The sequence below is a fragment of the Caretta caretta genome, chromosome 13 (assembly GCF_965140235.1).
Source record: "Caretta caretta isolate rCarCar2 chromosome 13, rCarCar1.hap1, whole genome shotgun sequence".
NCBI lineage: Eukaryota > Metazoa > Chordata > Testudines > Cheloniidae > Caretta > Caretta caretta.
In genome coordinates this window covers 18,010,659-18,036,175 of record NC_134218.1, presented here as the reverse complement: position 1 = coordinate 18,036,175, position 25,517 = coordinate 18,010,659, and the positions used below count along the sequence as shown (strand labels likewise).

At 44.0% G+C, this 25,517-nt stretch overlaps 1 protein-coding gene across 5 annotated transcripts in view; it reads right to left on the bottom strand.

Annotated features, from left to right (window-relative positions):
- Window positions 1–25,517, bottom strand: part of PREX1 (phosphatidylinositol-3,4,5-trisphosphate dependent Rac exchange factor 1) — a 323,079-nt gene that overhangs the window by 187,337 nt on the left and 110,225 nt on the right. For 4 of the 5 annotated variants that reach the window (XM_048819856.2, XM_048819855.2, XM_048819859.2 and 1 more), the window contains exons 6-9: window positions 11,561–11,722; window positions 6,419–6,552; window positions 2,661–2,776; window positions 1,036–1,185 (exon numbers count right to left, since the gene is read on the bottom strand). In XM_048819856.2, the coding sequence (XP_048675813.1) occupies window positions 1,036–1,185; window positions 2,661–2,776; window positions 6,419–6,552; window positions 11,561–11,722 (562 nt within the window). The remainder of the gene's footprint in view (window positions 1–1,035; window positions 1,186–2,660; window positions 2,777–6,418; window positions 6,553–11,560; window positions 11,723–25,517) is intronic. The other variant, XM_048819857.2, reaches the window with a different exon arrangement.

Genomic DNA, 25,517 nt, shown 5'->3' with positions numbered 1-25,517 from the left:
CTCCTAATCTCCAAAGTGCTTTGGAAACGTTAACTGGCCACACCTCTGCCAATGAATTATTGTTCCCATTCTGAAGATAGGGAAACAGGCTGAGTAGTCAAATAACTTGTCTGAGGCTACAGAGGGAGTTGGTGTCAGAACCTTTTCACTCAAGGATTCCTGGCTCCCCATCCTGTGTTTAGGCTCCATCGACCTTACCTCTCTCTTACAGAACAGTTCGATCAGACAATCATGTGTTTCATTCAGTTCCAGAAAGATAAAAGCGACACAAATATTTGCACAGATTTGTCAGCATTCCTAGTCTGCGAAGTCCAAACAGTCCCAAAGATGTTCTCCCTGAATTGTTTTATTTCAATGCACAGCCCAGAAACATTTAGGTTGACTCCTTGTGAGGATGAGATTGTAGCACCGCCTGGCAAAAGGCTGTTTTTTCCCATCTTTCAGACTCTATTTACAAATAAAAGACTTAAAAATCAATTAAGTGTAGACGTTTCAAAGTGCTTCAATGCATAAAAGAAACTGACAATTTGATTCCTGTAAATATAATGATGCATGGGGATTAAAATGCCATAGGGTAAATTAAGAAGTAGATGCTTCCAGTCACTTGATTCTCTTGTCATTAAAGTTGGCCATTAAAAAGCCACTGTCATATGGAGGAAAACTTTAAGAAACTAAAAAGAAAAGGAGTACTTGTGGCACCTTAGAGAGTAACCAATTTATTTGAGCATAAGCTTTCGTGAGCTACAGCTCACTTCATCGGATGTAAGCTGTAGCTCACGAAAGCTTAAGCTCAAATAAATTGGTTACTCTCTAAGGTGCCACAAGCACTCCTTTTCTTTTTGCGAATACAGACTAACACGGCTGTTACTCTGAAATATTTAAGAAACTAGAACAGTTTCTCTCTCCCTCTGACACATTCATAGTCACCCAAACATGTACGCACACATCCATGTATGCCTACACACGTGTTCACATACACAGTGTCTCTCCTGTGTGAGTCACTCAGTGCTGTTAGAATATATGCCATTCACTTACTCTCTCTCTGTTCCCTTTCCTTGATTATAGCATCCAGCCATTTCTGTTTGTCCTCTGGAGTCTTGGCCATACAGACAAACCATTTGTTTTTGGCAGTGTTGTGTATCTTCCAGCCATTAGTCACCGTGTAGCCATTGCTGTGGTAATCTGCTGCAAAAACACAAAGCACAGCCCAGACAGTGAATGGAAGGCCTGGCCCTTTAATGAAAACAAATTAACCTTGGACAACTTTGGCCACAATTTCCATATTTAAATGCCCTGAATTTCACAGGTGCTGGACACTTGCAGCTCTCTTATGGAAGTCAATGGAAACTGAAGGTGCTTAGCTCCTCTGAAAATCTAATACTCATGTAGGTACCTATCTTTAGTGTGCTAAGTTTGAAACTTGGGTTCTTGTACATTATGGGCCTGAAACTGTGACTGCTCAACAGTCAGAAATCCCACTGATGGCAGTGGGAGTTCCATGCCTGAGGAGCAGTCCCTCAGTCAGCAAGAGTCTGAACAAGTCTCATTCCAAGAGCCATGTTAACAGTGGAAGTCCGCAGTGGGCTCACCGATGGCTTGAGTTCCAGTGAAAATACACTGATGTATTTATGTTTTGTATTAGACAAATCCCTTAGTGCAAGGTCCTGCCAAGGAAAGTGAAAAGTGTCAAAGTACAGCCTTAGAGGCTGAAATTCTCTCATCACCCCAGCATAAATGACATACGGCAGGGAGTGGCAGTGCACACCTGGAAGTGACACACACTCCCTCACACATGGACACATATACACACCATGTTTTCCCAAGAGATCTCCTCTAGTTCAAACAGTGATTCATTCAGGGCACTCCTTATGGCCTGTGTTATATAGGAGGTCTGACTGCCTGATCACAGTGGTCCCTTCTGGCATTGGAAGCAATGAATCCATGAACCATCCCCTGGTTTCTCTGCTACAACCCAGACCTACAGCAACCTATAGTGTGAATCCTTTTCAGTCTCCATGCTCCATGTCCATGGCCTCAGCCCCAAAAGGGGCCTAATTAGTGATGCTTTATAGCTTGGCCTCATCGTACTAGAAGCTTTCAAATGAAAATCCTTTAAAGAAAATATCTGGATCTAAAATGTTGAGTGAAAAAGAATCTGCTCTTTGTCAATATTCTCCATTCTGAGCCTCCTGGGAATCCACTAGCTCCTCCCCACAACTTACATTGGGAGAATTTTTGCATTAAGAACATAGGACTCTTGCATTGTCCCCTTAGCCTGCCCCTGGCCTCAAGGACAGAATACCAACCCCATGACCCAGTGCAATAGCAAGAGGTGGGCCACTGAGGATTTGAACTGAAACCCACTAGTTCTTTTCTATCAATGCCAAATTCCAGTGCCAGCCCACAAGGACAGTAATATCTGATCATATTTCATTCATGGCAGCAAATCCTTTATAAATGGTTTGATTCTCAGGGTAACAATTGACAATATTTCAGATGACAAGAGTATATAATACTTTTTGCTGCTCACATGGGGCCTGAGTCAAAGGCCCAGGGAAGGACCCAAACTGCAACCAGATGCAGTACTTTTGTACTTTGCAGTTTACCAAGAGAGGCTATGGACCTGCTCTGTCCTTAGAGGGAGAAATCTGATCTCTTACCTGTCCCATCTTCCACATTCTCCACTTCCATGACCTCTGTGTTTATTCGGCCCCTGAAGATATAGAGGGATCCGTTGATTGACTTGGTACGTTTAGACGCCTTTTTCCCAGCAACTCTGCAATTAGGAATCAGAAATGCAGTTAATAGCTCTCCTTTATCTTTGCCCAGAGGAAGAGACTGGAGTTTGTAAATGTGTTGGCTTTCTTTTAAAGATCTTTAAAATAATTTGCAGTAATCTTGTTTTCAATTTACTTTATTAGGAGCTGGGAAAGTAACTATTAATAAGGCAGTAAAAATAATATACTAAATGCAATGAAAACCTGGGGCTGATGGATTTATATTGTTACCAATTCTACATGTGAATAAACAAGTGTAGCTGATAACAAATATCTTGCTTTAAATCTAGTGAACACTAGAAACAATAGTTCCACTCCGTTTGAGATATATTAAGACTAAAAAAAACCACCATGCCAACTGCATCCACATTATTCCAATTTCACTTTTCATGGGGATCTGACCATTTAATATAGTAATTCAATTATTCTATTGCACAACATGTCAATGATAACTATGCCATGTTGTCAGCGTAGCAAAAAGATCTAACAGCTGCATTTTGCAAGGTTTAATGAGCATTTTGACCTCTCTGAGTTTTGCTTTGTTGTGGGTTTGAACCAACCAGAAATGTCAGCACAGATTTCAGTGGACACAGCTGAATTCCACATGTTATTTGATGAAACCTCCAGTTTCGCATGATTTTGAGGTAAAATGTTAAATTTGGCCTCTGTTTGGTTGACAGTTTTTGGAAACTTTCAGAACCTCCATTCTGAGTTCCTAGCTGGCAGTGAAACACACAGAGGCTAGTGTTACATGGTTTGCTATATGCATTTTGAAAGTCTTTGCATGTTGCATTCATACCATCATTGTTTGGTATAACAGCCCCATTGATGCAACCTTTGCATCAGAGTTTGTACCCTGATCATTCAATTTACAGAAGAATCTCTGTTAAAGTGTCTTGTTAAAAAACCTAGGAAAGGCCTTTTCACTGTTATGTCCTGGGCCTTTATGCATAGAAGATGTTTAAAACTATCCAGCTGGCACCTGCTGTGCTTTAATTGGCTCTCATATTTAAAAATAACCCCACTATATGAACCAGCACAAAACTGGCCAAATGAGCATTGTTTAAGATGGCAGGTGTTCAAATTCTGTAACATTAAGGGGCAGCCGTCGTGACATGCCAGGAGTCCAAGAGACATAAATAATGTTGCGATAAAAAGAGCTAGTCATAGAATTTCTGTTGAAATGAAAAACAGGTGTCAGAAGTCGGGGCAGTAGAGAATCAAAAAACTTTTGTGAACATTATCTTTCATTTTCCAGCTAGCACTGGTGATAAATACAAGTTGGTGATGATCAGATATTTACATGCAATCAGATTGACAATGGTTGAAATCTTAGAGTCATTAGATCATTTCCTCAAGGGGACTGAGTTGATTCAAAAGAGAAGCTCTCCAGACAGCCCTGATGAAGACCTTCGGATAGACAGCCAATTTCCCCAAATGAGGCATATTGTTCCTGCCATCAGGACGCAATTTGAACAGCAATCAAAGCGGCTTCTAGCGTAACAAAACAATACTCAGCCCTGAAAATCTGTCATCAGTTTGTCAGACTTTGCTAGGCCTCTGTAAAAGATCAAACAGCAAACCTGCGTTTAAAAATCTGGGTCCGGACTCTGATCCCAAACCCATTTTACGGTGGTGTAACTCCACTGAGCTTAACAGATCAACTTCTGATTTACACCAGAGTGAGAGTCCATATTTTCCAAAACAGAGCAGCAGCATTTTGTCTTATTGTTGACATTTTACTGAAAGTTGTGGGCCTGATTCTGATCTCAGTTACACTGGAGTAAATCAGGAGTAATGCCAATGGAGTTAGACCAGTTAAAATCAGCGTAAGTGAGATCAGAATCAGGTGATTAGGCTTTAAGCCAGGCACCACTGTAGAAAGTGTTAACTTTCACAAAATCTGCATCCCATTAATGTGTCAGTTGTTTTCATGCAGCTGGCTGACAGACAATGCTATCACTTTTGCATAGACTTTCATTTCCACTCAGGACCAAATTATAAATAGCAGCTAGACAAGGGAAATATCCAAAATTAAAGTAGCCTTTTAGTCCCTAAATATATCTTTCATATTATGCAATGCCCAAAGGCTTCTTTGAATACTCTGCTTTTTAATGGAAATCATATTCTGGAGATTTGGACAGTCCATGTTACGTTATTGAAGAAAGAGAAACAACACTGATCCCTTGGGGGAACTCAAAGCGTTGGAGCAGCCTGGTCCGATCCCACGCCAGAGTACAGAGTAGCTCAGTAATGTCTGCTGTGCAAAAACACAGACACTTGCTTAAAAGGCAGTGGAACATTTTGTTTCCTAAAACTTAGTGTTCCAGGAAGAGTGCAAAAGGGGACGGGTTGTACCAACCTAAACTACAAAGAGAACCAGAGAGTGAGAAAGCTCTTAGGCAGGCCAAAACTGAGCAGTAAAAGGTCAGATCCAACATTCTGAGTGTGAGGCTTCCTTCAGGAATGATTTGTAAAGGGGGAAAAGGAGCACCTTTAGCAGAGAGAGGAGAGGAGAGGAAATTGGTGAGGGTTATGAGAGGGGATATAATAGGAAGCAAGGAACGAAGAATGAAGGGAAAAGTAGGGAAAGGGGAAGGTGTGGGGATGAGATATTAGCCATGAAGGAAGAAATAAAAGTTGAAAGGAGAGTTAAATCAATACAACGTGGACTAATTGCTGTAGTAGCTATATCTGTGAAGAGCCTTGCACACTGTCAATGCTACATTAGTAATAATAGTTTATGCTAATAGGGCTATAAGGTGGCAAGATGGGAGAGTTAGTGTTACCAGGAAAAGAAGGGAAAATAATGAATACAGTTCTGTGGCTGGGAGCCTGGAAACCCTGGGATCCCAGACCCTGGGGCAATCCTCATAGGGATGTTGCCCCACAGCCATAGACCACGGAAGCCCTGGGGTCCCTAAATCTGAGGCCCATGCTCCCCAGCAACCAGGGTTCCATGGACACCAAGCCTATGTTTCAGCAGAAATTCGTCAAAACTGACACATTTCTAGAGAATATTCCAGTTTCAATGAATCTGCGTTTTCCGTCAAAAAAAACCTCTGTTCCATCAGAAATTTCCTAACCAGCTCTACTCCTGTGGCCTGTCTTCTCCTTCCATTCTCTCTGGACTCCTCCTCTTGTCTCCTCTGCCCTCTCCTGATTTCACATCTTTCACTTGGCCCCTCTTCTGCTTGGAACAACCTGCCAATGAATAGTGGCGAATTCGGGGGTTGGACTAGATGACCTTCTGGGGTCCCTTCCAACCCTGATATTCTATGAATTGCCCTTCTTCACAGCATTCCTGAAGACTCACCTGCTCTTTTCAGCTGTAAGGGCCACACCTTACTCTGTTTCTTCTGTGCTGTATCAACTCATGCCTTTAGACTATACATTTTTCAGGGCAGGGACTCTGTTACTGGTCTGCACACTTATCCTGGTGTATAGCACATTGTATGTCCACCCGACTGAATGAACAACAGTAGTAAAAGCAGATGAAAGGAACAGATAATAAACCTGTGACTCAGTCCTAGAGGCTGATGGGAGATAGCATAGATGATCGGCTGTTGCTGTTTTTCCCCTGGTGGAAGAGGTACATTTAAGAATTATCCCATAAGCCTGTTAATGCCTCTGGGGCTCACCTGGATTTCCGCTTGCAGTAGACCAGAAGGTTATCGAACAGAAAAAATGTTCTCTCCTGGATGTTTCCTGCTGAGATTTTCAACAAAGTCCCTTGGAGCAGGAGTTGTGTGCAGATATCAGTCAGATTGGACCCCTAGAGCAGAGAGAGACCATTTTATTTATTTTACCTTTTCTATTCCGAGGGTTCAAACATCGTTACTAATAATCTATGCATTTGTTTATCACATCTGTCACAACTAGAGCTGGGCAACATTTTTCAGACAGTTTATTGCCCCAAAAATACAGTTTCGGGTTGACTGAAACTATTTGTGAATCAGAGTCAGATTTGGCTAATAGTTTTGGCAAAGAAAGAAAGAAGGGAGAGTAACGCATACAGCTCTGTGATATTTGGTTTTGCCACTGACCTGAAAAACCAATTATTTACTCAGCTCTAATCACAACTACTGAATGGTGAACTTATCATAAGTGAGATGGTAAATCTCCTCTTTCTTAATTTGGAATGTGACTATTTGTACTGTCCTCTCCCTGGAGTTTAAAACATGTCCTTATTGAAAACCTTATATACCATGATAAGAGTTCCCTGTTCAAATCAATGATCCTTTCTTCATAAGAAATCCCTTTGAGTCCCAAGACTGTTGTATTGCCACCTGTGTACTCTCTCCAGAACATCCGTCAGACTCTGTGCCCAGCATTGCAAATACTACAAGTTGTAGCCTTAAGAATGGGCAACGGAGCCTCCCTAATATTGCAGCTTTGTCATGTTCTCTGTTAACCATCTTTCTAGAAGATGAACTTACTAGAGATCCATCTCCTCAGTCCTGCTGTCAGTAGCATAGATAGCTGCTCTCCTTCCTCAAGTTCTCAACAAACATGTCCAAGTTAGAAACAAACCCGTGAAAATCATATGGTTGTGTCTTATATGGGCCAGGTTGTGCTCTGCGACAGTCCATGTGTACAAAAAGCAATCACAAAGCTGGCTGAGGTAGCTGCTCAAGGATTCCCCAGCACAGTGGAGTCCCTAGGAGACACAGGGCTGCTGTAGCTGGTTCCTGGCCATCCTCTCCTTGTACCATTGTACAGAGTATGGATGGAGTGTCATTGTACTTGGTTGATTCCCAGCTAGTGAAACAGACCGTTGAGGACTTCTGCATTTGGCACAAATTAAGTGGTAGGAATGTTCTAAGTTGCACTGGGGGCTGAACCAGTTCCAGCCAGCTCCATGATCAGAGGGTATAACCCTCTCTTCTTCCCCCTAAGCCTGCACCAAGTACAGTTTGGCCACTCCCTAGGGTCTAGCCCTATGTTCCTATGTTTAGCATTATTTCACAGGCACTGATAGGCTTGGAAGTATTCTATTTTTATCAGTAAGATGTGGGTAAATATCAATTTCACCATACACACACAAACTGATGAAAAATATGACTATAGATAATTGAAATTTGCAAATAATCAAAGTAAGAAAAATGCTGCTTGAGAATTTATTAGTTTGATTTACGGTTATTTACTTTGTATATTCTGACATGATGTTTGCAATTTGTGTTTTAACAGTTGTAAACCTTTAACTTTTGGAATCTCAATGCCTACTGTCATGAAATAATTATTGTCTGAACCTCCATTGTCTAACCCCGCCCCTCATAATTTCCTGCAACTGTGAAAATGTAAAATGATAAAAATAGAAGAAAATGCTTAAAAATAAACATTGATATTATCTGTCAAAAATATGAAAAAACCCACTGAATTCAAATTACAGCCAATTATAAAATGATTGATCTGCCTCAGCATTAACACATCTCTTTACGATTCCTGCTGTTCTTTTAAGATGGGAATTTTGCTTCTCTGCACATATCAGATTTGGGGGGAACCTAGGGTATCAGCATGTAGTGATTGCACAGGGAAAACAGTCTATATGGGGTGTCCCTAACTGATTACTGTAGAATATCTTCCATTGTTCTTTGCAGTGTTGTTGCAGCCATGTTGGTGCCAGGATATTAGAGAGACAAGGTGGGTCCAATAAAAGATAAAAACCTCACCCACCTCATCTCTCCCCTACAGAATTGTCAGTATGTACTAAATTGAAACAGTGTATGAACTGGTTCTGTGCTAAACAAAAGCCCCATGTAAATTATAAATTATACTGCCCATGATTTAGCACAGTTCCCACTGAGAAATGAATGTGAGCGGGGTTCATCCTGGCAAACAGACCCTGCCCTCAAAGTGCAGCTGTTTCCCTGTTCCTGACATAGTATAGTGCATCCCATCATTACATTATGTCTCGGAAATGGATTGAAACAACATTAGGCCAGGACTCTGTCCTGTGCATGGAACTGAGCAGGGCTGTGGAGGAAACATAGAATACTTGGTGAATATGTTGCAAATAGAGGCATAAGTGAGAAAAGGCTTTTAAAAAATGAAAACAGTACCCAATGATAACCTGGATTGAAGTTACACGAGGGTTACAGTATAACTACAGCAAAGAAGGCATTTCATAGCGTGGGTACCCATACCCTTAGAAGGAAAAGGAAGAGAGAGCACAGGAGCAGCAAGATGTCACCCTGTTTCACACGCTGGAAATAATAATGGCAGCGCAGACTGCAAGTGGGATGAAGACTGGAGACGCCACTTGGACATCCAGCAGGACAGGCAGAGTCAGGGATGCCAGTAAAACTGCCCTGGTTTATTTAATTAGAAACAATCGAAAACGTAGAGCTCCTCCCAAATTAGGTGTGCAGATTTAAACTGAAATGAACAAATTTAAACTGAGCTGCTCTCAGATTCTCCAGAGAGCCATGCAGCTTTCTTGGTAATCATAAAAAGCCTATCTAGTATATCAAGGTGATATTTGCTGGCTTTTTGACAATGTACGTGCTGTGGATTAAGCCTGCTAGAAGCAAAGGCCATTGTTGATCTAGAACAGGGGTGGGCAAACCTTTTGGTCCGAGGGCCACATTGGGGTTGCAAAACGGAATGGAGGGCCGGGTAGGGAAGGCTGTGCCTCCTCAAATAGCCTGGCCCCCACCCCCTATCTGCCCCCTGACTGCTCCCCTCAAAACCTCCTACCCATCCAACCCCCCCCTCCTCTTTGTCCCCTGACCACCCCTCCCGGGACCCCCCATCCCTAACGGCCCCCCCGGGACCCCACAACCTATCCAACCCCCCCTGCTCCCTGTCCCCTGACTGCCCTGACCCCTATCCACACCCCTGCCCCCTGACAGGCCCCCTAGGACACCCGACCCAACCATTCCTCCCCCACTCCTTGTCCCCTGACCATCCCCTTCCAGGCTTATTTGAAAGCCTGGGAGGTGGGCAGGTGCAAGCCCCGCGGGGGCAAGACTCCCTGGCTAGGAACTCAGGGGCCGAGCAGGACGGTCCCGCAGGCCAAGTTTGCCCACCCCTGATCTAGAATGAGTGATGCAGGGAGCTTATATACATGATGCTAACATTTCAGGGCCACATCAACACCATTGGAAAGGGAAGAATTCGTATTTTAAAGATGAGACTATGATTAAAAGGTTAACTGGAAATGAAGGGGAAAACCTGTCCATGTTTTTTCTCTTTCCACACCCAACCCTGGAGCTGATATCACTGCACTGTTAAAGGAAAACATTTTGCTTAGTCCAGAATTTGGAAGTTGCCATAGGTTGAGAGCCCTTCTCACTGGGAATAAACTGTGAAATGTAACTGAAGACATGGTTCTGAACTGCAAATGGTATCTGAGTCCTTATCACTTCTAGGGATGGCTACGTTGCTCAAATGTGACATCATTCTGTGAGACCCTGGCAGTGTGGAAGCCCAGGGTAAGGGACTACAAACCAGTTTCCAACTTGCTTAAATGTACATCAGAAGAAATGACACGGTCAATATTGATTTCTTTCTACAATATGTGAAGGTACTGCAACCTTCAAACCACCACTAGGAGCCTCAGAAATGTATTTCATAGCTTATTGCTAGTGAAAAACACTTCTGAACTTTCAAACTGATGGGCTGAGTGACCTAGGTAGCATTCTTGTACAACAGTGCAGATAAACAGATCTCAAACTGTTCTCCTCCCTACAATGTTGCTGTGGGTTATTTAAACCCTAAAAAAATATGTGCGGTTTAGATATTGTTTTATATATGACATCATGGACACTTGCAGAGTCACCAGTGAGGCTTCAAAGTTCAAGACATGCCTCTGGACTAACTGACCCCCAAATCACATCAACGCTGTAAAGGTTTTAACTGCTTCTGAGAGTCTTGCTGTACTGAACTTTATCTGGCTTTGTTTGCTGAGCTTGCTATCCAAAAACCACACAGCTGGATATCTGTGTTGCTCTCAGGTCTTCAGCTGGATGCCAAGAACATCCTTCGGGGGGAAAATGAGCAAGGTTTAAAACAAACAAACAGTCCTGGAGCACACCCAAAAGTCCGAACATAAGGAAGTTTACATGACCTCTGGATAGATGTCATCAGCGAAGGAATCCTTAGCTGGCAGCACTCAGCCTGGATATTTTAAATGTCTGGCACACGAAACTCCTGACTCCTATCTCCCCATGAAGCCATTTCACACCACTAACTCCCAATGGTGGAGTTAAAATAAACTGTACATCTCCCTCGGGTTTGCAGCACTGCTAATCCCATGGCCTCGGCTAAAGACATCAAATTACAAAACTGACAAACTTTTTTGGATTAAATCTACTGCCAGAATCTACCACTGGATGGCTCCTTTCCAGACTGCCTTTCCCCCCAAATTTCTCATTCTCTCTCTCTCAGTCTCTCTCTTGCCGTTCTCTTCCCAGCATCCACTAAAAAATACTTCATTAGAATCCCTTCCCTGAATTACCTAATCACAGCAAATATAGACATAGCAGCCCTAGCTCGTCGTTGTTTTGGGGGGAGAGGGCAGGGGAGACAGAAAATTTTTATTAAGGCAGGTGGGTTAACTTCGAAAGCTCCCAGGAAAAGTCAAGACTTGTAGGAAGAGGAATTTAGAACACCTTCAGTTTCATCCTCTAGACTTCCAAGTTCCTCATATATATATACCACATAAGACATGCAGAGGTACCTGTATACAATGTGAGTCATTGCGCTCCAGTCCTTTGTGTTATGCAGCATAATTAACTGCCTACAGGGGATTTAGCAGCCCCACTGAGCTGCCACCATACCTCCCATCCTTCAATGTGGGACTGCAGCTGCTCAAGGGCTTCCAGCTTCTCCATCTGCCTCTTGGTTTCATTGATATTGGTGCAGACGGTCTTCATCGCCTGCAATGCATTCTGGACCGCTTGGTGATCGGGATGCTTAGAAGGTGTCCTCTTAGCTAGTTCCTAAAAAAGGTAAATTGTAAACATGTGTGAGGCCCTGTCACTAGCATGGGATTCGAGTGCAGTTGCATAAGAAAAGCACTCAGGAGCTTGTTCAATTGAAGAAAATCATACATCTGCTGCTGTAAATGCTGGTCTCTGAAAGGCTGTTAGCCAGTGGAGGGGTATTGTTATATTGCTATGTTGCTAAATGAGTGCAGCCATTGCATGCTGATAAATATGTTGTCAAGGCTGATTCCCCACTCTGGCCCTTCGAGTGCAGAAGGTGGGGACCCACAAGGATTCTAAAAATTAATACTGGCCATTCCAGGCTTGTATTAAACTCCCAAGGTTACAGTTTTTCTCTGATGGGTGAGTAGATGCTACCACCACCCAAGTGCAAAACTCCTTTGAGAACCCAATAAGGGGCACTTGGGAATTCCTGTGGGGTACCCTCAAGACCTTTCACCCCACTTCCCGGGAAGAGCTGAGAAAGAAAACAAAGGAAATCAGCTGTTGCCACCAGCTAATTAAACAACGTGCACAAATCTCTTAGGACACAAAATCTAATCCTGTTCTTAAAAAAGGTAAATTTTATTAAAAACAAAAAAAAAGAAAATACATTTGAAAACTCAGGCTACTGCTAGATTAAAAAAAAACCCACTTACAAGAATTAAGCATCAAGAATAACCTTCTTGAGATCCAGCTTAAAGGTTACAAGCAAAACAAAAGCATTTGGGGTTAGCACAGAGGAGTCCACAAGCCATAAAGCAATAAAAAGAAATAAACCTAATGGCATCTTCCTCAACATTTCCTGATCTATTTACATATCTGGGGGTTTCAAGTGAACAGTTTCTAGGTATGATTCAGATGATTTTTCATACTTGGCCCCAAGCTTCTTACAGCATAGTTTCAGCCCTGTCTCTCCTTCTTCCCGAGAACAACAACAGACAGACAAAAGGGGAGTCTTGTTTCAATTTTTAAAAGTTATAGCCTTCCCATTGGCTCTTTTGGCCAGGTGCCCACACACTTCCTTTTACCTATGCATCGCAGTGACTTTTAACCCTTTACAAGTAAAGCAAGTAGAGAGCAGCTACTAAGAGGGATTTTATAGCTAACTGGCTGGCTCGTTAAAAGGGAGCTACTCCCCCCCACCTTCATTTATCACATATGTCAAAAGAGGAAAGACATACAAAGCGTGTTGTGCTGTGTCACATGTTTGGTGCTAACAAGAACCACGCTAAATTGCATTAAATAATTACATAAAAAATAAATTATTTTCTGCTGCACATATGCAAACAGACATGTTCTCACGATAGCCCTATCTATGGGCTTGATCCTGTTCCCACTGGAGTCAGTGGTGCACCTCCCGTGGTGTAAGACCTATAGTCCAGATTTTCAAAACAGCTCTGCCCTCAGCAGCCGACAGAAGCTGCATTCTTTTGAAAAATCTAGCCCTGTACGTGCAGGTAATAGGTTGGGTATCCCCGTGTGCAATACTATAAATAACAGTGATAGTAACACTTTGGAAATCCTGGGTTGCAAGGCATTGTACAAGAACACAGCATTAATTCATCCTTCCAACATTTCTGGGTGGCAGGTGCTCATTATACCATAGGGGAATTCAAGGCACAGAAGATTAAATGACTTGACCAATGGTCACAGAGCCAGCCAGTGGCTCAACCAAAAAGTCCTGACTCTCACAATGTTGCTGTAACCCCTAGACAATCCCTGATGAGCCAAAGGCCTTAGTGGCCCCCGGACAAGCACACAGTGATCACAGAGAGGTCCCAGAAAGGAAAACCCTACCAAAGAACCTAGGGTGGCAATGAGAGAGGTCCAGATAACAGCAAGAGCTCAGCAGTTCTTCTCTGGATGAAGTGTAGTCAATGGGCGTGTGTTGTCTGGACTGATTAACATAAATATGAACAAACTGTCACCTGTAAAGAATTCCTGAGAGACTCCAACTCACATGGTTCAGATCAGAGCAGCCCAGCTAGCCACTGCCTGCTGGGGCACAGCCATGGGGATACTTTGGAACCTGATGATAATCACCAGTGATTAGGGTTTGGCAAATAGTGTAACCACTGTCAAATCATAATTCATCATTTTGCAGACCAATATTATTTTATTGCCAGCCTCAATTGGATAAAAGACTAAAAATTAAAAAAACCTTAGTGAGATTCACTGTTTCCTCTTGATACATAATATGGTGTTTAAGAGACACATTTTGAGCCCAGCTGGAATATTTCACGTTCTCTCAATATTCTTTTTCTTTTTCACATGACGTTGGTTGTTTTTAAGTTCTGTGACTGCATGGTAAACTGCTGCTGAGCTGCCTCATTCCACATTTCCAGAAAGGAAGCTGGAGTGAGCTTAAGTGCAGCAGGGCGGGCTGCAAACAGAGCTAAGAACTGTCACTTCAGGGCTACAACACCCAGACTGATGGTCTTCCATTTAGGGTAGAAGATTGGCTAGGAGACCTGGGTTCAATTCCTTGCTCCTCCAGATTTCTTGTATGACCTAGGGACAAGTCATATAAGGTATATCTACACTGCAAAAAAAACAGAAGTGAGTCTCAGAGCCCACTGACTCAGGCTCACAGAGCTCATGCTGCTGGGCTAAAAACAGCAGTGTAGATGTTCCCTTTCAGGCTCTGGAACCTGGTGAGGAAGCTGCATCTCAGAGCCCTGGCACCAGCCCAAGTAGGAGCATCTACATTGCTTTTTTTAGCCCTGTAGCAGGAGCACCGTGAGGGCTGGTTGGTTTGTTGGTTGGTTTTTTGACATACCCTTAGTCTTTTCTGTGCCTAAGTTCCCCATCTGTAAAATGGGGATAACAGCACTCTCTACTCCACAGGGCTGTTGTGAGGAAAAATACATTAAAGAGTATGAGGTATACAGATATAAAATTCGTTGATTTCTGCGAAATTGTTTAAGAGCCGATGCTACAGAAGTGCAAAATACTGTCATTACTTATTTACTAACTAATCAGTTTTGTGTAACCTTTTAAAATGAAATCCACATCTTGAGGCTAAACTACTGTTCTCATGAGAATCATGATGCATTGGTATTGCATTTTCTGGGCTCTCTCACTCTCACATGTTGGGTGCTGTATAATGAGACTATTCATCTTTGTACAGTAGAAGGTAAATTTACAGGGCTATACAGATTTGCAATAATAATTGACCATCAAATTCAAAACTGATAGTTTTAAAGAACAAAGTCAGATATTTCACTCCCTTGGATTATTTTTTTCAGTTTATCAAACCCCGTATTGCCCTTTTGCCAGGGCCCCTTTTTGCATCATGTATGGAACAAGCTATTCTAGGAACTTACACTCAGCTACAAATTTTCCTTCCTGAAAATTATAAGTGGTGACTAGTAATGGCTGTTGTCAGGTGGATGATGGAGCGGAAGCATATTGTGCTGACAACCAGGAGTCCCATTAGGGGAGTAGAGTTAATTATCCTAGGCTCCAGGGTGATTTCCAGACTGGGTAACATATGCAACAGGGAAACAAGCTGGCTCCCCAGTTTTCACCCTGCCTATAACTGTCAATCAAAACTCACAGAAGGAGATCCCATGAGAGGGCTGTTCTTACTCCCTGTAGGCTCCAGGTAAGGCAGGAGATGAGTGTTCAAAAAGAAAGGAAAGGATAATATGGTCATACATTACAGTCATCTGTCTCAGCCTCACATATTCAAAGGGGTGCACGACATTTTTGTTGCATGACTCTCATTAAAGTTAATAAAAGGTGTTCTGCAGCTCAAAGTCCCAAGTGCTGCTTTGGAAATGTATATGTATACATTAGTGCTGTCTATATACCTTCCGAAATACCACTGAGAGGTGGAGAAAACGGCCCTCCACTCCCATCACACTAAACAGAAACAGGAATTCATCTTCTTCCAACAGAACGCCTGCCTGCGTGCTAGATCAATCTCCACAGCCGGCATATGCGTAAAAAGGAATGGCTTGCCACAGACTGACAGAAAAGCAACTCCCGCTCAAGCTTGGCACAGAGCTGAGAGAGCCTCCTGAGCCTGTGCTCTGAGATACCGCTCCCCTGGAAAGGCAGTGCCCAGGACTTCTGAAAGGCAGCTAGGTGCTTTTTTATTTTAGCAACAGATTTATGAATGCGCAGAGTAAACGTTTGCCAGCATGCTGAAAAGCACTCTAGAGACAGTGACCAGATGTCCGACCATGGATAGACTGTCCTACCCTCCATAAATCCCATATATGTTTTGCCTGGCCTGAGTCAGGACTGCCAAATGCCCTGCGTATTATCATTTATGCACTACTGGCCTTGCATGGGGAAAGTAAGGCTGCTGCTTGCAGTAAGCATGCAGCCACACAGGAGTCCTTAAACAAAGTAAAAAAATACACCAACTTTCTCCCAAACCTGCCTTCACTGGGGAACTGAAAAGCCCGAGCTTTTCTCACAGCCACTGCTGTCTGAGTCACAGACCTTGGGTTTCTGTCTTCCATTTGAAAAGTAACTATCATTTCAAATGCATTATTTTAATTTAAATTAAGATTAACTTCCCTCTTTAAGAGAATTGAGATGACAGAGGGGACTGTTTCCCTTGGGTCTGACAGGACAGGCCCTCTCTAGCACTCCTCCACTATACTCCAACATCACTTTCACAGTTGCACGGCCCTACAGACATGCCACCCATAGCAGCCCACCATGTTCTGACTACACAGCAGTGGAGACAGAAGACTGCTTTAAAACTCAGTGAGGAAACAATGATTAGCCACTCCATGTATTTACTGAACTGTAAGTGTAAGCTAGTACATGCAACAAATGTTAGATATCTAAATAAACAAAGCAATGAATTTTGCTTGTGATGCATGGGTATAATCTCATTCCTCCATGCACCATGCTTGAAAACCACCTTCCCAAAAGAGTTAGGGTCTGATCAGATGCTCATTGAAATCTATTTAACAACTTCCATGAATTCAATGCAAGCAGGACTGGATCCCAAAGTAACTGAAATCAAACCTATTTTGCTGCACATATGCACCACTTCATTTGGAAATGGCAATTTGTGTGCTTATTTTTGGAAGAAACAACATAAAAGCGCCATGTTAACAGATGCATCTGCAGCTTCTGTACTGTATTCTAAAAGCTTATTTTTGCTTGTGATTTCCATGCAAACATATCAGAGCCTAAGTAGGATTGCCAGGAGTCTGGTTTTCAACCGGAATGTCCAGTCGAAAAGGGACCCTGGCGGCTCCGGATAGCATTTCCGTTAAAAGTCCAGTTGGAGACACAGCAGGGCTAAGGCAGGCTCCCTGTGGCTCCCAGAAGCAGCGGCATGTCCCCACTCTGGCTCCTATGCATAGGAGCAGCCAGGGGACTCCGCATGTTGCCCCCTTCCCAGGAGCCGGCTCTGCAGCTCCCATTGGCTGGGAACCACGGCCAATGGGCACAGGCATCAACTTTCGTTGGCGCCAGTGGGTGCTCGTCCCTCCCATCCCCCGGCCCTGCCCCAACTCCACCCCTTCCCTGCCCCTATTGGGCCCTTCCCCAAATCCGCACCCCAGCCCCGCCTCTTCCCCCAGCGCACCGCGTTCCTCCTCCTTCCCCCCTCCCTCCCAGTGCTTGCCGCACAAAAGAGCAGTTTCGTGGCACAAGTGCTGGGAGGGAGGGAGGAGAAGCAGGACGTGGCGGCCGCTCAGGGGAGGAGGCGGAGGCGGAGGCGGAGGCGGAGATGAGCTAGGGCGGGGCGGGGCAGGGAGCTTCCGGTAGGTGCAGAGCACCCACCAGTTTTTCCCCAGGGGTGCTCCAGCCTTGGAGCACCCATGGAGTCGGCGCCTATGCCAATGGGATCTGTGGGGGCACTGCCTGCGGATGGGGCAGCACACAGAGCTGCCTGGCCCACCTCTGCATAGGAGCAGGAGGTGGGATGTGCTGCTGCTTCTGGGAGCTGCTTGAGGTAAGCGCAACCCAGAGCCTGCACCCCGACCACCTCCTGCACCCCAACCCTCTGCCCAAGCCCTGATCCCCCTCCTGCCCTCCGAACCCCTTGAACCGAGCCCGGATCATCCTCCTGCACTCCAAACCCCTCATCTCCAACCCCATCCCAGAGCTTGCACCCCCAGTAAGAGTCCTCACCCCCACGCACCACAGCCCCCTGCCCCAGCCCTGATCTCCTTCATGCCCTCTGAACCCCTCAGTCCCAGCCAGAGCACCCTCCTACACTCCAAACCCCTCATCCCCAGAGTCTGTAACCCCAGCCAGAGTCCTCACGCCCCCCCACACCCTAGCCCCCCTGCCCCAGCCCAGAGCCCCCTCCCGCACCCCAAATCACTCATCCCCAGCCCCACACCAGAGCCCACACCCCCAGCCAGAGCCCTCACCCCCCCACACACACACACTGCAATCCCCTGCCCCAGCCCGGTGAAAATGAGAGAGTGAGTGAGGGTGGGGAGAGCGAGCGACAGAGGGAGGTGGGAATGGAGTGAGATGGGGCGGGGCCTCGGAGGAGGGGTGGGGCAGGGGCGGGGCCTCGGAGGAGGGGTGGGGCAGGGGGCGGGGGCAAGGGCGCTCGGGTTTTGTGCAAGTAGAAAGTTAGCAACCCGAAGAAAGCCTAAGAAATGTGCACACAGGGAAAGCCTGTGCTGCCCAACACGCATTTTCTTTTGAACTGTACCATTCTTTCGGTGAGATTGTACTCTGAATATTCTTCACATGCTCAGTGCAGCGGTTTGCCCCAGAAAAGAGAGAGCTCTATGCCCGACAAGCAGAGGTGCCAATCATGGACCATGCAACACTGCAAAAGGATTTCCGACTTAAGTCAAGCATTTCAGTCATGAATGCCGGTCACATAGCTCAAAGCTAAAAGATTTGCAAACATCCGATAGAATCCAAGGGTAAAAACTGAATCACGCAGGATGAAAACCGTAACATCGGGCAGCAGAAAAAGCATGTGCTACTAATTGTGCGTGCCCCCATAACCTTAAAACGAAAACAGGGTGGCGAGGACTCACTGTAATGTGCGTTTTAAAGGAAGGTACAAACCCTGAGGGGAAGAACAATGCAGATTATTTAGACAGAGGAAGTATGGGGGTTTTCAAATATAAGCCCAGCTGTAACACTTCCTAGCAGAAAGGATGTTATTCGGCTAAACTGTTCTCTCTTGTTTTTTTTTTTAACGATTAAGTCTCTGCCAGCCTTTTCTCCACCACCCTCAAAATGATTATCTCTAGTTGTATACTGTAAACTGAAAGCTGAGCACATATTTTGCAACTGAAAATTACAAGTATCCACATAAAAATATTCCCATGCTTCCTCCTCCATATGTTCGAGAACACACACATTTATGGCCATATACTACATTTTCCACACTGGAATGTCTACTCTGCACATTCATTGCAGATGCAAATCGTTGCCTAGATTTGCACAACCCACTAGTGCACATGTAAAATATAGCTTTAGGTGGGAATTCTGTGGGCTACATATTGAAAAGCTTAGGGCAACAGATAAAGATAACAAAGACAGCAGATTTCCTGATCTAATCTACTTGGAAAGGCGCATTAATAAACAGTTCAGCTCCAAACTGTATGTTTGCAACAGAACCTAATATGAATAGAAACGATTCCATGATTTTAATGTTTGTGTGATTCTGTATTCTTTTCCTTAAAGTAACTCAAATAATAATAAATAATAATAATAATAATATTGCACTCAGTCAACTTGAAATTTAGTCTCTTTTTTTTTTAAGTTAAAAGTCACTTCAGGTTGCATTTCTGTCCCTGAGTCTGCCTGCCAATGGATGTGATTTTATAATCCTATTTTTTAAATGTATTTTCCCCCCTTCTGCTCTGTGAAAGACTCTCACAAACAGTGGGAGAAACAATATCACTGATTATACACGAAGTGCTGTAACATCCACAAAGTGAACAATCATTAACCATGAGAAGTAATTTTTCTCTTTTTCATTGATAGGAATCTTTGCTATCACTTGTGAAAATAGCAGATAAAAATTACTTTGTGCATAGGTGGGATTCTTAAACTGAACAGCATCTCTGAACAACAGTATATCATTCATTTATGAACACATGTTTTTAAAATTTCAATTCATTCTGGACAGGGGAATTAATTTAAATGTTTGATGCAATGTTATGAATCCAAATACAACCCCATTGTCTCTCCAAAGTGGGAAAGTTAGATAGTAACACATTAAATGCTGGCTAATTAGAGGTGTCCTGTCTTTTAAACAACTCTGAGGGGAATAGAGGGGAAGTTAGCTCCATCCCACTCTGTATCTGCATCATTGGCCTCATTATTCCCCATTTCAAAATTCAGGCACCATATTCATTAGGGTTTACATATGCCTCATTGTTCTGCTTTATCTTTCAAATGGATTATGAATCTGGCAGCTCAGCTTTTGCCTCCAGGTCCTTCTTTCCCTCTCAGGACCTAGAACTCTTCCATCACATGAGGCAACAGATAATTACTGCCCTGGCTTTTCTGTATAGCTATGCATATTATGGGGCGTGTCAGAAACAAATAGACAGGGACTTGAGTGTAAATGTCTGGCTGGGTACTTAGTAACTCCTAAGCAGAATATGCATAAAACAGGAAACATTCATAACCTCTGTGACATGCCTTCAGAGATCAGATGATTCCAGGGTGTGGTTATCATGTGCTATACATTCCTGATATAGTATGAATTAGGGGAGAAGGGGGTTAATGCCTCTAATCCCACCCCCTAAGGGTGTGATTAACTCATCGTCACCACTTCCCCAGGTTCTCTTCTCACTGATATAAATGCACTTTCTTAGAGGGAAATGGCTATTTTTGCGCTGGGATTAGCTAGCACAAGAGCTGCTTCTACTCCTAAGAAGTGTAGCAGTTCCCACTAATTAATGTAGAATTATAGGATTGTTATCAGCCAGATAGAGTGCTGCTTTAATACAGATCTTCTACTAATATTTACTCAGTGAGATTTCCAGCTGACACATCCATGCTGGACTCCACCTCATTGGCAGAGTGTGCGCTACCAAGGTCTGTGGTGTGGGTCTTTGTTTCTTCTCCTCTTAAAGGATCAGAACGCTTGCCATAGACAGCACATTTCTCCCTGTTTAATTTAAGCCTTCACTGAGCCCAATCCCATGCTTAAAAGACGATCCCTGTTATTTCATGTACATGATGAAACTCATTGTCAACAGACAGATGAATAGTGGGATAGTCTGAATGCCAACCTCCCAAATAGAGACTCTAAATCCTTTGCCAAAATGCAGCACCAACAAGAAAGAGAAGAATAGAAAGTAAGATTAGAAAGACTTTATATTGAGGATCATTAATGTGCAAGCCAACAAATTCTGTGCTTAGTCCCTTATACGTTAGGCAAAAGCAGTATCGGGAGGAAGGGGGCCATTAATAATAGTATCAGAATTTTTCTACCTATACACAGAAGCTGGAAACCTGTGTTGAGGTTTGAGTACCTTTCCACACCTGGGATAGGAAAACTGGGGAGAGTTCAAAAGAAAAGCAACACAAACATTAAAAAACTGCTCACACTCATCTCTAGAGCTGCTGCATTTGATGGACAAACTAGGAAATTTTAAATTATCATTAAAATAGCAACAATCATCAACATTTGAATTCACTTTTCCATCTCTATTTCTATTATGCATTGGTTCAGACACCAAGTGGCCTCATCAGATGAGAAACTATAGGAGGATCCACCACTAGAATCCTACTACACACAGGGAATCATAGAAAATATTGGCGATACCTGCTTACTTACTATTTCCATAGCATCTTATCAACACTAACTACTTATCTATAGCCAAGTACCTCAGGAGAGGCTCAGCATCTTCAGTGGTTTTATTTTCCTTTTCTTACAAAAACATCTATAGCACCGTACACCTAAGGAGCTTAAAGCAATTTGCAAATAATTTATTAACTTCACAGCACCCTCCTGTGATGAAGATGATTCTCCTGGTGGTAGAACTGAAAAGAGAACCCAGAAGTCCTGATTCCCAGTTTGTAATCTAATCAGAAGGCAAAAATGCTTCTCAGACTAATGAGAGGACAGAATATTGGGTAAAACCTGACTATACCAAGATCATGTCTAGGTTATCTGAAAATCCTGAAATTCACAAGCTCTTGTTAAAGACAAAATAAAAGAGAAAGGAGGAATAACTCTTGGCCTATGATTTTGCTAATCTTCAGGAATACATTTGTGTCAGAATGGCCTCGGAGTAAGAGAAAACAGAGCCTGATCTCCAATCACTGCAGTTCAGCAGCTTTCATTTTATTTGGAAGTTGCATTAACACCAACTTTATTTTTGGATTTGGAGAGTTGGTTTTACTCAGTCAGCTTTTTTATAATCACTCAAAGTTCTTTCTCAGTTATTTCCAAGACTGAAACACTCATGACTACTTCTGAGGAACTAGGAGTACTTGTTAGAGACTAACCAATTTATTTGAGCATAAGCTTTCGTGAGCTCCAGCTCACTTCATTGGATGCATACTGTGGAAAATACAGAAGATGTTCTTATACATACAAACCATGAAAAAATGGGTGTTTACCACTACAAAAGGTTTTCTCTCCCCCCACCCCACTCTCCTGCTGGTAATAGCTTATCTAAAGTGATCACTCTCCTTACAATGTGTATGATAATCAAGTTGGGCCATTTCCAGCACAAATCCAGGTTTTCTCCCCCCCCCCCCATAAACCCACTCTCCTGTTGGTAATAGCTTATCTATTACCAACAGGAGAGTGGGGTTGTGTGTGTGGAGGGGGGGGAGAAAACCTGGATTTGTGCTAGAAATGGCCCACCTTGATTATCATACACATTGTAAGGAGAGTGATCACTTTAGATAAGCTATTACCAACAGGAGAGTGGGGTGGGGCGAGAGAAAACCTTTTGTAGTGGTAAACACCCATTTTTTCATGGTTTGTACGTATAAGAACATCTTCTGTATTTTCCACAGTATGCATCCAATGGAAGTGAGCTGTAGCTCATGAAAGCTTATGCTCAAATAAATTGGTTAGTCTCTAAGGTGCCACAAGTACTCCTTTTCTTTTTGCGAATACAGACTAACACGGCTGTTACTCTGAATTCTGAGGAACTGGTATTAAAACTTTCCATTTTTATTTTATTTTTTCTCAGTAGCATTAACTGAGATTTGGAAGGCACACAATGTATCCATCATAAACTCATCCCCCTAAGAAACTATCAACACGTGTAACTTCTGAAGATTAAGGACATTTTCGGAGCTGAAAGACATTTCCACTAATGACATAGACTCTCTTGATGAGGCTGACATGTTGCTGGATGGACACTGAATTGCCTTCAGCATTTTCCAGTAGATCTATTTCATGTCCATGAAACTTTAAGAAATGAACAGTGATTTAACTGGGATGTGAAAGGAACCCCATAAAGTAATGACATGCAACAAATAAGAATTTCCACCCAGAACATCTTTCCCGATAATGCGTGACAGTGCACTCTACTACTGTTTCATAAGTAGATTTAATACTGGTGAAGAGTTCTAGATTGGCAACACTGGTGTCCTCTATCCAGAAGTCAGGCATAACAGGGACATCAACAGTGCATGCTTGACCCCATTCTTCCAGTGTGTCTTCCTATTGACCTGGAGGGACCATTTCTAGGTAGGAGAGGCTATTTCAGTCTCCAGGCCTAGTCAGTATTTAGTCTGCCTTCAGAGAATGGAGATTAGTGCCAACTAGGATTTTTATCACATACACACCTGAGTATGAGGGAAGGAATTGAAACCACCAGACCATTTCAAAAAAGGCCAATAAATGATCAACACCTAGTGGAATGACTTAGGTTGCAGCTGAGCTGGGTTAGATTTGAACTTGTGGCTTAGAGGCATTTATTCAAACGTCTTTTCGCTTTTCTCCATTTATAAAGCAACACATTATTTATTAAAGCAAAGCAGGAGAAACTGGCCCTATGGAAATTCCATTCATAGGCACTGCCATCTCTTGGCATAGAACCCATCACTAGCACTCAATGCCATGCACCAAAAGCTATGTAAGAGAAGAAAAACAGAAGTGAGAGGGTGCTAAAATTCCATCGTATCACTAGAACTGCTATCTGACAATCAAAAATGTCTGTCTCTGTCTGAGATGTTGCCATAGCAACTATGGTATTTAAATAGTGGCACATATCCCATCTGTCTTTGAATGAAGGCACTGAGGTTTCAGGATTCGCTTTAATATTTGCAGAATATGCTGTTCTAATATATTGATGGGCTTTTAAAATAGAACACAGACTTCTATTCGCATGTCATTAACTTGCAGCCAATGGATAAGTATCTCCATAGATCAACACAGACTAGTAGAAATCCACGTTAAAGTATCATATTTTCCAAAGACTTAGGAATTCACCAACCCCCAGTCAGCACAGGCTGACTCAGCAGGCGAGACTTACCAGACATGGATGGAAAAGCAGAAGGCACGAAACCAGGGGTGGGCAAACTTTTTGGCCTGAGGGCCACATCAGGGTTCCAAAACTGTATGGAAACTCGGGTAGGGAAGGCTTTGCCTCCCCAAACAGCCTGGCCCCCGCCCCCTATCCGCCCCCCTCCCACTTTCTGCCCCCTGACTGCCCCCTCAAAACCCCCCTCACCCATCCAACCCCCCCTCCTCCCCGTCCCCTGGCTGCCCCGACCCCTATCCACACCCCCGCCCCCGACAGGCCCCCCAGGACTCCCACGCCTATCCAACCCCCCCCACGTTCCCCATCTCCTGACCACCACCCCCGCAGAACCTCCGCCCCCTGCTCCCTGTCTCCTGACTGCCCCCGGGAACCCCATGCACCTTATCCAACCCTGCGACTCCCTGCCCCTTACCATGCCGCTCAGAGCAGCAGGCCTGGCAGTCATGTCACCCGGCCGGAGCCAGCCACGCCGCCAGGCTGCCCGGCAGGAGCTCGCAGCCCCGCTGCCCAGAGCACTGGTGGCACAGCGAGCTGAGGCTGTGGGGAAGGAGGGACAGCAGGGGAGGGGCTGGGGGCTAGCCTCCCTGCCTGGAGCTCAAGGGCCGGGCAGGACGGTCCTGCAGGCCGGATGTAGCCCGCGGGCCGTAGTTTGCTCACCTCTGCTCTAAACTGCCTGAGAGAAACTTCAAGCATGTGGTCTGAGTGAAAGAAAAGGTCAACGGGGGGAGGAGGAAGGCAGCAGGACAAATCTAGGCATAGAAAACCAATGGCCTTCCAGAAGAAATATCTTTCATTCTCTTTTAAGGCTAGATTCTCTGCTATGTCCAGCTTCCACTAGGTGCAGTAGAGGAGATCACTGATTCTCTGTCACAGGTGAAAACAGCCCAGAGACCGTTCTCCAATTGGGGATAGTTAGACGATATCATACACTAGCCACTCTGGCCATCCACATCCAGCATGTCCCCAACATGCCCACCATGCTATGCGAAGGCAGGTGTAGGAGCCAGCTCCACAAGCTCTGCACCTGCTGGGCACTCCCCCATACAGGCAACCTGCAGGAACTTTCCTGAGCAGTGCAAAGAGAGTGGAGCAGGAGCAAGAATCCGGTCACTACTCTCCTGTGTGTGGCCAGTGTTTTGAATCCTTTGGAAACTCCAGTGAATCCAAGGAACCTCAGATTTTCAGTCTCCACCACTCTGCATTTTAACTCTCTGATAAACACAGCTGGGAACCAATAAAGCAACCAGCCACAATGTGGAAACAAGGAAGCATAAATATTACTAAGGTCCTTGATCAGGAATGCAAAGCAACCACATTTTTAGATCCCCACTTCCTCTGCTCTGTTTACCCTATCAGATACCACAGCAATCATCCTTCTATGCACAGTA